At 50.3% G+C, this 13,413-nt stretch overlaps 1 protein-coding gene across 1 annotated transcript in view; it reads right to left on the minus strand.

Annotated features, from left to right (window-relative positions):
- Window positions 1-13,413, minus strand: part of MANBA (mannosidase beta) — a 77,482-nt gene that overhangs the window by 29,142 nt on the left and 34,927 nt on the right. The window contains exon 9 of the mRNA XM_067568262.1: window positions 9,632-9,749. Coding sequence (XP_067424363.1) covers window positions 9,632-9,749 — 118 coding nt within the window. The remainder of the gene's footprint in view (window positions 1-9,631; window positions 9,750-13,413) is intronic.

The raw sequence follows: 13,413 nt of genomic DNA on the forward strand, positions 1-13,413 counted from the left end.
CTTGTCATCATTCTAAATAGACAAAAAGATGGGAAAAGCCTTTATGTCACCTAGTCTATATTCCCTCAAACCCAGTGCAAGATTATTCCATACTATATATTTTGTAGTTTTCTGTCCAGTCCAGTTTCAGCTTTGACTCAAATCATCACCTTCTCTTGGCAAACTACTCCACAGATCCCACAATCAGAAAGTTTAAACATCAGAAAAATGTAAGTTTTTCTTTGCTTATTTTTAATACAATGAAAAGAGGGTTACTTACCAGTAACTGTTGTTCTTCGAGATGTGTTGCTCATATCCATTCCAATATAGGCCCTGTGCACTGGTTCCCGGAACTTTTTTGCCCTCAGCAAGCCCCGTAGGGCCAGCTCCGGCGCCCCCTGGAGTGCCGCGCTCATTCCGCGGCATATCAGGTGCCGCCAGCCCTGACCCAGTCCCTTTTTTCTGCCGACTCCGACAGCGGGGACGGAGGGTGGGTGTGGAATGGATATGAGCAACACATCTCGAAGAACAACAGTTACTGGTAAGCAACCCTGTTTTCTACTTAGAGTGATTGCTCATATCCATTCCAATATAGGTGATTAAATAGCCATACCTTGGAGGCGGGTAGGAGTCAGCGTTGAGCTGCTCTCATCAGCACGGCCCTGCCGAATCTCATGTCTTCTCTCGCCTGCTGGACGACGGTGTAGTGGGATGTGAAGGTGCGGACCGATGCCCAGGTCACTGCTTTGCAGATGTCCTGCAGGGCCACTCTTTCCAGGAAGGCCAGCGACGAGGCCTGGGCTCTGGTTGTGTGCGCTGTCACAGCTCCTGGAAGCAGTACCTTCGCGTGCTCGTAGCAGGTCCTGATGCAGGCAGTGATCCAGGCGGAGATGCACTGAGTGGAGACAGGTGAGCCCTTCATCTGGTCTGCCATGGCCACGAACAGCTGCGTTAACTTCCGGAACGGCTTTGTATGCTCGATGTAGTAAGCCCGGGCTCGTCTCACATCCAGTGAATGCCATCTCCGCTCCTCCTCCTACCCGTGCGGTTTGGGAAAGAACACGGGGAGGAAGATATTTTGGTTATAGTGGAACTGGGACACCACCTTAGGCAGAAAGGCCGGATGGGGTCTCGGCCGCACCTTGTCTTTATAAAAGACAGTGTAGGGGGGCTCCGAGTCAAAGCCCTTAACTCGGAGATCCTCCGAGCCGATGTGATGGCCACCAGGAAGGCTACCTTCAATGACAGGACGAGCAGCGGGCATGTAGCCATGGGTTCGAAGGGCGGTCCCATCAGTCTGGCGAGGACCAGGTTCAGGTCCCAGGGAGGCACAGGGTCACGGATCTGCGGGTACAGCCTCTCCACCCCCTTGAGGAACCTCACCGACATGGGGTGTGAGAATAGTGACCTCCCTTCCATTGGCTGGTGGAAGGCCGAGATGGCCGCCAGGTGCACCTTCAGGGAGGCCAGCGCTAGACCCTGGAGCTTAAGGTGGAGCTTCCACTTGGCCTGGTACACCACCTGAGTGGAAGGTTTCCTGCTGCCCAGCAGAACCTGCTGGACCTGCGTCGAGCAGGCCCTCTCTCCCTCTGTTAGCCACAAAGTCTCCATGCTGTCAGGTGGAGGGAGTCCAGGTTCGGGTGCAGCAGGCGACCCCGGTCCTGGGAGAGCAGACCGAACTGCCTTGGGAGCGGCAGCAGTGGGGCGATCGACAGGTCCAGCAGCATACTGAACCAATGCTGCCTCGGCCAGACCGGAGTGATCAGTATCACGTCCGCTTTGTCCCTCTTGATTTTCAAGAGGACTTTGGGCAGTAGTGGAATGGGGGGAAACGCATACACGAGGGTCCCCCGTCCAATCTATGAGGAATGCGTCAGAGATGGAGTCCGGCTCGCAACCCCAGAGCAAGCAGAACCTCGGGCATTTCCTGTTACAGGACAACGCGAACAGGTCCAGTTGGGGAACACCCTACTTGTGGAAAATAAAAGTCGCCACCTCCAGGTGCAATGACCAGTCGTGACGGGGTAGGAACGACCTGCTGAGGTGGTCCGCCTTGTCATTCCTGACCCCCGGGAGGTGAGAGGCAGATATGTGGAAGTCGTGCCTCACTGCAAAGTCCCACAGTCGAATGGCCTCCTGGCAAAGGGTCAAGGAGCGCATTCCCCCCTGCCTGTTCATATAAAACATGGCCACCGTGTTGTCCGTGAGGACCTGCACCATCCTGCCCCTCAGGAATCTGAGGAACACCTTGCATGCCAGGCGGACTGCCCTGAGCTCCCGGACATTGATGTGAAGACCCCTCTCGTCCGCCGACCAGAGCCTCTGGGTGCTCAGGTCACTGCTGATGTGGGCCCCCCATCCCACATCCAAGGCGTCTGTGGTAAGGGTGACCGAAGGGGCTAAGTCTCTGAAAGGGACTCCCCACAATACCTGCCCAGGAGTCCACCACCAGTTTAGGGAGGTCAGGACCTGTGTGGGAACCGTGACCACCCTGTTCAGGGAGTGTCTGGCCAGTGCGTTCACCAAGGCTAACCACGCCTGGAGAGGCCTGAACTTGAGGTGAGCCAGCCTCACCAGGTACGTGCAGGCTGCCATGTGTCCCAACAGCTGCAGGTAGTGCCTGGCTGTCGTCGTGGGGGACCTCTGGAGATCGTCGATCATGGCGGCCATTGCCTCGAAGTGAGGTTGTGGGAGGAAGGCTCTAGCCTGAGTGGCATCCAGGGTGGCCCCGATGAAGTCTATGCGCTGCACCGGGATGAGAGTAGACTTCTGCTCGTTGATGAGCAGCCCCAGTCTGGTGCATGTCGCACAGGTGAGTGCCAGGCTGTTTCTCACGTGGGCCCTGGACTTGCCATGAATCAGCCAGTCATCCAGGTAGGGGAAGATCTGGACCCTCTGCGGCACAGATGTGCCGCCACCACCGCCATACACTTCATGAATACCCTGGGGGCGGACGAGAGGCCAAATGGGAGGGCCGAGAACTGGTAGTGGTAGCCAGCTACCACAAACTGGAGGCACCTTCTGTGACCACGAATGATAGTAATATGAAAATAAGCATCCTTCAAGTCGAGGGCAGCGAACCAGTCCCCTGGATCTAGAGCGGGAATGATGGAAGCTAGGAAAACCATACGGAACCTGAGGCGTCTGATGAATTTGTTCAGATGGCGGAGGTCTAAAATGGGCCTCAGGCCCCCCTTTGCTTTGGGAATGAGGAAATATCTTGAATAGAACCCTTTCCCCTTTCCCATGGAGGGAAGGCCATGAGCTGGAGGGCGTAGCCCCTGCGGAATACACCAAGGACCCAGTGGTCTGTGGTGATGTTTTGCCACTCGGCGTAGTACGGCCTGAGCCTGTGGGCAAATGGTAGGGTCAGATCCATGGGCACAGGGAAAGTGCCACCGTCGGGCGCACCATCAAAATTGCCACTTGGAATTGTTCACCTTGGCTGGGCCTTGCTGGGGACCCGCCAAGGGCCCCACAGTCACGGCGGTGAGGTAGCCTGTATCTATCTCGACCCTTCCAGGGTTGAGCGGGTCTGGGAGGTGGCTGAGGGGCGGGCTGGGGCTGGTGTTGACCTTGTGGCAGAGACTGATGCCTCGAGGCCTGTGGTGTATAAAGCCCAAGTGATTTCAGTGTCGCCCTGGAGTCCTTCAGGGCGTGCAGTTTGTCATCTGTCCTGTCTGAGAAGAGGCCAGCACCATCGAAGGGTAGGTCCTGGATGGACTGCTGGACCTGTTGTGACAGCCCCGAAGACTGCAGCCAGGAACACTGCCGCATCACGATGCCCGACGCCATCGCTCTGTTAGTGGCGTCTGCTGCGTCGCTGATTGACTGGAGGGCTGCCCCTGCCACTGCAGCGCCCTCCTCATTGATCGTGGCAAAGTCTGCTGCCTGGTCTTGTGGAAAACCCTACGTGAACCTCTGCAAAGAGGACCAGAGGTTCAGATTGTAACAGCCGAGGAGCGCCTGGTGGTTGGCGATCCTCAGCTGCAAGGCCCCCGTAGAGTAGACCTTGAGGCCGAAAAAGTCTAACTTTCTGCCATCCTTATTTTTGGGGGTGTTGGCCTGGACCCCCTTCCTGTCTCGCTGGTTGGCAGCATCAACCACGAGAGACCCTGGGGCAGGGCGGTTGTAGAGGAAGTCAACCCCTTCCGCGGGAACATAGTATTTCCGCTTGGTGCCCTTGGATGTAGGGGCAACCGAGGCAGGGGTTTGCCAGAGGGCCTTGGCCAGCTTCAAGACCCTCTCATGTACTGGCAGAGCGACTCTAGATGGCCCCGCCAACCCAGACACACCAAAGAGGGGGTCCTCCTCCTCAGAGAGCTCCTTGAGCTCGAGGTTCAAGTTGCTCGCTATCCTCTTAAGCAGTTCCTGGTATGCCTTAAAGTCAGGAACTAGTGCCCTATGGTCCCTGGTGGCCGCATCGTCAGGGGAGGACGAGGAGGATTGCGGAAGGGGCCCCGTGGATGGACCCTCCTGAGGGTCCGATTCCTCTACTGAGGAAGGGCCCTTATCCGTCTGGTTCGGAGGAGGGGGTGCTGGTTTGGCCACCGAGGACTGGACCAAAACCCAGTAGGGCGACTGCCATGAACCCTGGGGCCACGTCGGTGCCGGAACTGGTGCCGACTGGGAAGCATCCGGACGGGCTTGGGACCCCGAGCTGCTGGAGTGGTGCCGACGAGATCTGTGGCCCTGGCCCGCCCTGGGCGACGACCTGCTCCGAGATGATGAGGAGCGTCGGTGCTGATGTCTGCGGTGCCGAAGAGGGGGCGAGTGGCTGGAGGAGCTAGAATTTGATTTCCGCCTGGGCACCGAGGTTTTACGATGGCACTTGCCCTTAGGAGATCGGGAGCAATGCCTGCTGTAACGACTCCGCCACGGCTCCGACTCCAAAGACCGCGAGTGGCGGTGCGGTGCCGGAGGCGTCGTCGATGTTGAGTCCTTCGGTGCCGGGATCCGCACCGGGCTAGGGCCCGGGGATCGGGACCAGTGCCGATGCTTTTCTGCCGGTGCCAATGGTTGTGCCGGGGATCTGGAATGGCATCGCCTGTGCTTGGAGTCAGGTACTGGGATCCGCTCCGGGCTGCGAGCTGGGGATCTGGACCGGTGCCCGAGCTCTTTTCGCCTCCACAGGTGATCGTGTCTGGGATCGAGACCGGCGCCGAGCGTGTTGGGGCTCTCCAGCCACCGGAATCCGCGCCGGGCTGCTTGCTGGGGATCGGAACTGGTGCCGAACCTGCCTGGTGTCTGCAGCCGGGATCCGAGTGCTGGGAATCGAGACCGGTGCTGAGTGTGTCGGGTCTGGTCGGGTGCCGGGGTCTGTGCTGGGCTGCGTGCCGTGTCTCGTCAGCCACCGGGATCCACGCCGGGCTACTTGCCGGGGATCGAGACCAGTGCCGTGGAGGACTCGGTGCCCAAGATCTCGACGTGCAATCCCGCCGCGAGGGGGAACTGTAGCGGCGTCGCCTCGCGCTGGAGCCTCGAGACCACCATGGGTACCGCGGTGTCGAGGAGCTCAACGACTCGGAGTCGGAGCTGGGAGGGGAGTCCGCACTCCCTACCCTCCGTGACCATCTGGGGGGAGATCTGGACTCCTGCCTCGACCACTCACCGGGGCAACCCAGTGTGGGTTTACCCCGAAACACCAGCCCCTGCGCTCTCGGCCGAGGGGAGGAAGGAGACGTGGGCATGCCCATCAGGGTGCATGCCGCGGCGAACACCTCTGGTGTTGACGGTCCTTGAAAGGGCACTCCCCCACACCCAGGAGTTGGGGGAGGCTCCCTGCGAGGAGATGCCGGTGCCGGAGTACTCTCCACGGCATGTGGCTGGGGCATCTCCTGACTGGCCTCCTGCCCAACCGGCGGCATGGGGAAGTCCTTGTGAGCGGTCTCTTGCCGCTTCTTCTTCTTCGGCACCGAAGGTTGCTGGCTGGAAGAACCCAGTGCCGGTGGGGCGCTCCGCACCGAGGAGACACTCGGTGCCACAGGGGATCACGCCGGTCCGGAGTCCGGCCAAAGCGCGGACTCCATCAGGATAGCCTTCAAGTGGGTGTCTCTCTCCTTCTGGGTCCGCAGCTTGAAAGCCTTGCAGATTTTACATCTGTCTTTACAGTGCTGCTCTCCGAGACAATGGAGGCAGCGGTCATGAGGATCGCTCACAGGAAAGGCCTTGCCACAAGCGGCACAGGTCTTAAAACCGGTTGAGCCAGGCATGGCCCAACCTTAAGCCCCTGAGGGCTAACTACCTATTGTTCTAACTCTAATGTCTAACTATTTAACTAAACTACTATACTAAACACTATCAACTACATACAACAACGAGAACGGGGTTGCTACTTGCTGTTTCAGCAAGGGGCAGACATTCCAACAACTGTCAACAGGCGGAAAGAAGGAACTGGGGGCCCTCAGGCCCGGTGGCGCCTGATATGCCGCGGCATGAGCGCGGCACTCCAGGGGGCACTGGAGCTGGCCCTACGGGGCTTGCTAAGGGCAAAAAAGTTCCAGAAACCAGTGCATGGGGCGCGTACCCACCTATATTGGAATGGATATGAGCAATCACTCGAAGTATAATTCTACCTTCTTAGTTCACCCCAGACAATTTCTCTCTCTCTCCTTGGTGTTTACACCCTGCAGATACCTCCATGACAACTCAAAGAAAAATAAGAAACTCCCTAACCTATTTTAACAGCATTTTAATGATGATCAGCAAAAATACAGAAATGAAAATGAACCAATACCAATTACAGATTGATTGAATTAATCACTTGTAATTTCAGTCTCATGACCCAAATGAGACGTTCCATTAGTGTCTCAAAAGGAGGAATTCCTAAAAAATTGAACATACTTTGGTCCGATGAGTAAGATATCCATTTCTACTCATTTTCCTTTTAACTCTTCCATGATTTTGAGATTCTTAATAGATCCTCTATTTTCATTTTCAGGGTGCTAAGGGAAAGACCTGCTGAAGAATGCTGTCACAGAAACATCACGCTTGAGAAGCCATATTCCATACATCCAGGCAAGATGCCATGCAGAGAAAGGAGAGCCAGCTAAGCAATTCCTTCAGTGAGAGACCTTCCATGAATGAAGACAACCTATTCCCACCCTAATTTAATAACAATAGTACCTTAATGGGCAAAAGACTAATCTCTGTGCTCCAATATAGCATGCCTACCCAGCTCATGATGACTGCAATGTGAGCAACGCTGATGTAATTCAGGGCAAAACTAGGTCCCATATATAAAATGTTTGTCACCCTAAGAAACTGCACTCCAAAATTGTGTTTACAATTGTCTAAAAGCAATTGTAGCCCTAAAATTCCATGAATGTACATTTTTACCTTTCATACTATTTAATGTCTTTCCCTAAAAGATCTGAAAACTATTTTTAAAAAAATCCATTAGTAAATGCCAAATCATGGAAGCTTTACAATGGAAAAAAGTGTAAAAATCAGTGCACAATCAGGCCCTAATAAAAAAACCAAAACCCTGTGTAGGCACCATGAGAGATTGTGTAGAGCTAAACACCCTTTATAAAGCATTGCCTCAAAAGTGTCTAACAGGGTATTTAGCATACTAGCTCCAGTGAACTGTTACTTCCTTTTTCCTTCAGATGTTACCCCATTACATGACTCGACTTTGAATCATTTTCCAACTCTTTATAAGATCGCAAGAGAGGCAAGTTAAGCGGAAGATTTATATTCTGTCATCAATATTAAAAATTTTCTTGGCTGATTTTCATAGAACCCTCTCTCTAAAATCAAAGTTCAATTTTTTCAGACCGAGGGGCTAATTTTAGGCACCTACATCAACATTTAGGTTACTAAATAAGGCCCTGACCTTGCAATATGTTCTGCATAGGCACAGAGCTAAATGGCTTACTTAGGTGATAAGTACCTACAAATCAAAGAGAATTGTAGGTGCTTAGAAGGTCTGAAAATCAGGGCCCTTGTTTAGATTTAGGTGCCCAGTTTCAGGCACCAAGTTCCAATAATTTCGTCTCAGTGTAAGAAATATCTAAGAATTTTCTCTCTTGTATAGGCAAATCTCAGAATTTCTACACAGGGACACGCACACAGAGAGAAGAAGGCTCTTTCATATACGATGCTAATTTAATGTTTCTTTTGCAAAAATCATGGTGTTTCGTTTTCCCGTATGTTGTGCTGAATGGCAACTCTAGGCACACTTCTCAAGGTTCTAATAACAAACACAAGTCAAGCTCCACTGGCATACTCAGTTTCATCAAAAACCACCAATGTGTGTTTAAAGCCTTGTGAGTCAGAGATACGCATCCAGTATCACCTTACAGTCACATTTACACTCACTTATAGCACTCCCAAAAACATTCCTTTGGTTCTGAGATATTCCATGCTTAGTCTCAGGCCAAAGTTGAAAATTTTTAGAAAGCTTGAATTAAATCTCTTCAGCTGTTTTGAGGTTAAGAGATATTTTTTTAAAGAAATAAAATAATTTTTTACAGCAGGGAAAGCGCAACTACCTTAATTGGTGTTGGAATTATCAAAAAATGGCTGGAGCTATAAGATTCAAATGTAGCAGGATAGTAAATTCTCACTGAGGGCCAGTTTGTGCAGCCAATACTCATGCACTCCACACAGGTTTCAGTGGTGCTACTCTCACATGAGTAAGTGATGAGAACAAGTAGAAGGTCCCAAAATGTCCACAAGGAAAGAAATAAAAGCTAAGTTAAGCCACATTTGAGGGGAAAAAAGATGAACACTTTTAGTTTGTGTAACCCACTGTTTGGTGCACGTTACAAGTGACCCTTTGTGCCCAATCCACACAGGATTCTAATCGATATAGGTTCTTATACTGCACTCATCACTTTGTATCTGAGCACCTTCCAGCAGTGGTATCTGTCTAATATCTAATATCTAACAAACTAATATCTGTCATATGTGCTTCAGTCTCTCTCTCATCTTCTCTTCTGGGGAAAGAATGGTGCTGGGGAAAGCACTTAGTTTTGGTTAGGTGGTGTTTAGGCAGTTTTTGAGCCACTGTGATAGCTCCGAGCTCACTTCTTCACCACAAACTCATGCTCAAGTGATTCATGCTTTCAGCTCTGGAGGTCCCAAGTTCAATCCTTGCTAATGGGCAAGGTGACAGTTGTTCTATTTGCAACTGTGCAGTTACATTCTGCCCATGACCTAAGGCAGGATAATTATTAGGAAAGTGCTGTACCTATAAGCAGACACTTACTGCCCACGGCCTCTGCCTTCCCCTTTTTTTTCACCTCCACTGTTTTCTTTAAAACAAACAAAAACACACTAGAGAAACTAAAGAACAACATGCATGATAAATTCCATGTTAAGGTCAAGACATTAGAGTGCACCTGTGCACATAAGCACATGCAAAAGGAAATTCAAATGTTAACAGGCTAAGTTTTAAACTTTAACTTTTGAGTACCCAACCTGCAAGACTTTAAAGGACCCTAATTTTCAGAAAGTGATGAGCACCTGTCTTGTGAAAATGAGGTCCCTATAATGTCTCAATGGGGTATCCATAAATTACTAGTTCCTTTTGAAAATTTAGCTCAGATTCCTGTAGCAGTAATAACTCTGCTACCTTGCTCAGACACCAGTATTTTCTGTTTGTTTTTTTTTCTTGTCAATTTGAAACACAGGAGCTGAATTTTACCATTATTCCTAGTTCATCGCAGATGTCATAGAATTCATCTTGCTCATATACTCCTCCTCCCCAAACACGAAGCGCATTCATGTTAGCATCAACTGCTGACTGCAAGATGAGCTTTAACCTGTTAAATACAAAGAAAATTAAATCAGGAGCGCTAACACTTGTATGAAATTACACCTCCCCTAAACTAGACAGCCTGGAGAAACCTATGCAGGTTTGTATCTTTTTTTCTAAAAACAGTCTAATTTATGTATATCATTAGCTGATAGGCCGAAATTAGTAACTTTGACAGAAAAACTATTCTGACACCCCAGAAATCTGTATAAATGTTCACTGCACTCCCAAAGCTAAACACTTGCAAATAAAAGGACTCAATCCTGCCAACACTTACCAAACACACCAGTGGGACTACTCATGGTAGTAAGTACTATACTCAAGAGCAAGCATTTGCAGGATTGGGCCTTAAGATAGCTGTGTAGGTTCTATCCCAGATTACAGAGACAAACATCCTTCATAAAATGTTTTATTAAAAAATATTTAAACACTGTAACTCCTTTGATTAGTTACCTTCTTTTCCCTTTAGATTTTACCCTGTTTATATACATATTACCTTGAATTTTAATTATTTCCAACCATTTCTGAAACACATCTAGCAGTCTTTTTTTCTCCCCTACATCCTATCAAACACATTGAGAAAGAGTGAAAAAATGAGATGCATTATGGCATCCTGAATGACATGTTTAAATCATGTTGGGCCCAATTCTGCCAATCTCAGTCACTCTGTGTACACACCTTTCCCTACTAGTCCCACTAACAACCTGACTAGGGCCTGGTCTACACTGACAATGTAAGTCAACGGAACGTGGCTTACGTCGACCACTTAAAACATGCGTCTCCACTGGCATGTCAGTTCCACCGACCTAAATCGCAGTAAAATTCGACTTAATAAAACCACCCCCGCAAGTGGCATAGTGCTAAAGTCGAATTGTATGGGTCAAATGAGCATCAGTGTAGGCAGAGCACAACATAAATTGACATTATAGGCCTCCGGGAGGTATCTCATAATGCTCCATTGTGACTGCTCTGGACATTCGCACTCTGCTGCACTGCGGCCATGTGCACAGGAAACAGCCCCTCCCCTGAAGCCCCAGGAAAGTTTGAATTCCCATTTCCTCTTTGGTTAGCATGGAGAGAGCTTTGTTGCTGAACTGCTCATGGTGACTGCATGCCTCAAACACGCTCCATCATGGGGTCGACCTGAGGTCTTGGATCTCATCAGCACATGAGGTGAAGAGTCTGTTCTGGCTCAGGTCTGAGCCAACAAAAGAAATTTAGATATATATGAGAAGATATCTCGCGGCATGTTGGAGAAGGGGCACAACAGGGATGCGCAGCAATGCCGCGTTAAGATCAAAGAGCTGAGGCAGGCATATCAGAAAACTAGGGTGGCGAACAGTCGTTCTGGCTTGTCACCAAAGACGTGCTGCTTTTATGAGAAGCCGCATGTGATTCTGGGCAGGGACACACCACTGTACCAGCACGCAGCATAGATACCTCTATAGAATCCCAGTCCAGGATGAATGAGGAAGACTCTGTGGACGACGAGGAGGAGAACAGGGGGCAGGCAAGCGGGGTATCCATTATCCCTGAGAGCCAGGACCTGTTTGTCACCCAGAGCAGCCCAGTCAGACACAGGACAGCGTAATTGATGCCGGAGAAGGCACATCGGGTGAGTGTGTATAACAAATCACATTTCTGTGGTTATAGCACCAGTCCACCTTCTTATTTCTTGGAAAAAAGAAGTTTGTGTTTTTGTAGGGATGGGCTTCCTGGGTGTTGGTCCACTTATGCAGAGGGTTACTTCCGGAACAGACTATTTATGTTCACAGGAATGCTCCGAGAATCGTCCATGGATATCTCCAGGAAACCTTCATGTAGGTACTCTGCAATCCTTTGCAGAATGTTTCTGGGGAGGGCAGCCTCATTTCTTCCACACGGTAGGATACTTTTCCCCACCACTCTGCTATTAAATGAGCATACACCATAGCGGAACACAGCATAGCAGCATAAGGGCCAGGCCTGTACCCAGATGCTTGTAGCAAATTTTCCCTTTCCACCTGTGTCACCCTCAGGAGACTGATATCACACATCGTCACCTAGGGAAGATGGCACAAGTTTACAGTACACAACCAATATAGTCACTACATATTATTCCCCTGCAATGGACAATGTCCTGGACCCCAACACAGACAATTCCTAGCCATGACATTGTTGGCATGGGTGTTATGTGTCCAGGAACGGATGCCCCTATTTTTTTCTCCAGTGACACTTCACCCACACCCATCTCCAATCCCTCTTGGACCACCTCCTTCCAAACCAGTTTTTGGGATGATAAAGGGGAGCCCAATGATCCTTCTCCTTCGTTAAGTGTGGATTGGGGCATTCAGTGCTACACAGAATTCCCTATAATGGATGCAAGAGCCCCTTACTTACCATGACTGGAACACCACTCTGACCCGTGCAATAGGTACAGATTGGTATGCGGATCTGGCTTTGCCTTGTGAATATGAAGGGGAATTCTTTTTACATTGTAACATTTGTTTTTGTCCATGGGCCCAGCTAACAATGGAAACTTTGTGCTTTGCTTTCCTTACAGTGGACATCTCAGCCTTCACTCCTGCTTTTGCCTTTCCCAGATTAGAAGGTGAAAAAAAACAACTCGGCATGAAATGTTCAACGAATTAATGAACTAAATGAACGCCTCCGCGGCTGCTGACACAGAGTTCAGAGCCTGGAGGATGTCATTGTCAAAAAAACTGAACATGGAAAACAGAAAATCAACCCAGGAGCAGGAGCATGCAATGCAAAAGGCGATGTTGCATATTATGAGATATCAGTCAGACATGCTGAGCCATGTGGTACAGCTCCAGGAAGAGCAATGACAGGACAGACTCCCTCTGCAGCCCCTGCAAAACACTCAACCAACAAGCTGTTTCCCAGCCCCACTCCAAGCGCTCTAGGAGGAGGTTGAGCAGGGTGCAGTACATGCTCCACTCCATGCCAGTGAAGGGGAGCAGAAAGAGGCTACAGCCCCTTTAAGAATAGGGAATGTGTGCTTTCTTAGCTCCCACAGTGGATTTACCGACTCCGAATTGATTCCCAACTGACCAGTAGCAGTCTGGGGTTCCTAGCTTCCACAGAGCGATGGCCACTCGCTTCTCCACTGTCACAGCAGGTCTCAAGCAAGTATTCATGCGCTTCAGGGCTGGGGACAGCTCTGCACAAAGTTCAATGAAAGTAGCCTTTCGCATACAAAAGTTCTGCAGCCACTGCTCATCATCCCACACCTTCATAACGATGCGATCCCACCAGTCACTGCTTGTGTCACGGGACCAGAAGCGGTGCTCCACCAACTGAAGATGCTGTGTGACAGCATGCAGCAAATGGGAATTGTTTCGCTCTATGGCTTGTAGCAGGGCAGTTTCAGTAACATCACAATTTTCAGCGCTGAGGTTCCTGTATCGCCCCTGAAAATACTGCAGGATAAGTCGGGAGGTGTTTGTGATGCTCACAAGGATAGTGCAGAGCTGAGTGGTCTCCATGCCTCTCTGGCAATGGTGCGCGCGGCAGAGATGGGTTTGGAAAAATGGCACAAAAAAAGTTCATCTGGTTTTTTTGGATAAGAGGGGAGGAGGAAGGGAGAACATTGCATCATGGGAGGACGACAACCTTCCCAAAAGGCACTTCAGGTAGTTGCACCATGGAATAGCTACCCATGGTACACT

Source organism: Emydura macquarii, unplaced genomic scaffold (assembly GCF_026122565.2).
Source record: "Emydura macquarii macquarii isolate MOO-44397 ecotype Brisbane River unplaced genomic scaffold, CSIRO-AGI_Emac_v2 contig_2863, whole genome shotgun sequence".
NCBI lineage: Eukaryota > Metazoa > Chordata > Testudines > Chelidae > Emydura > Emydura macquarii.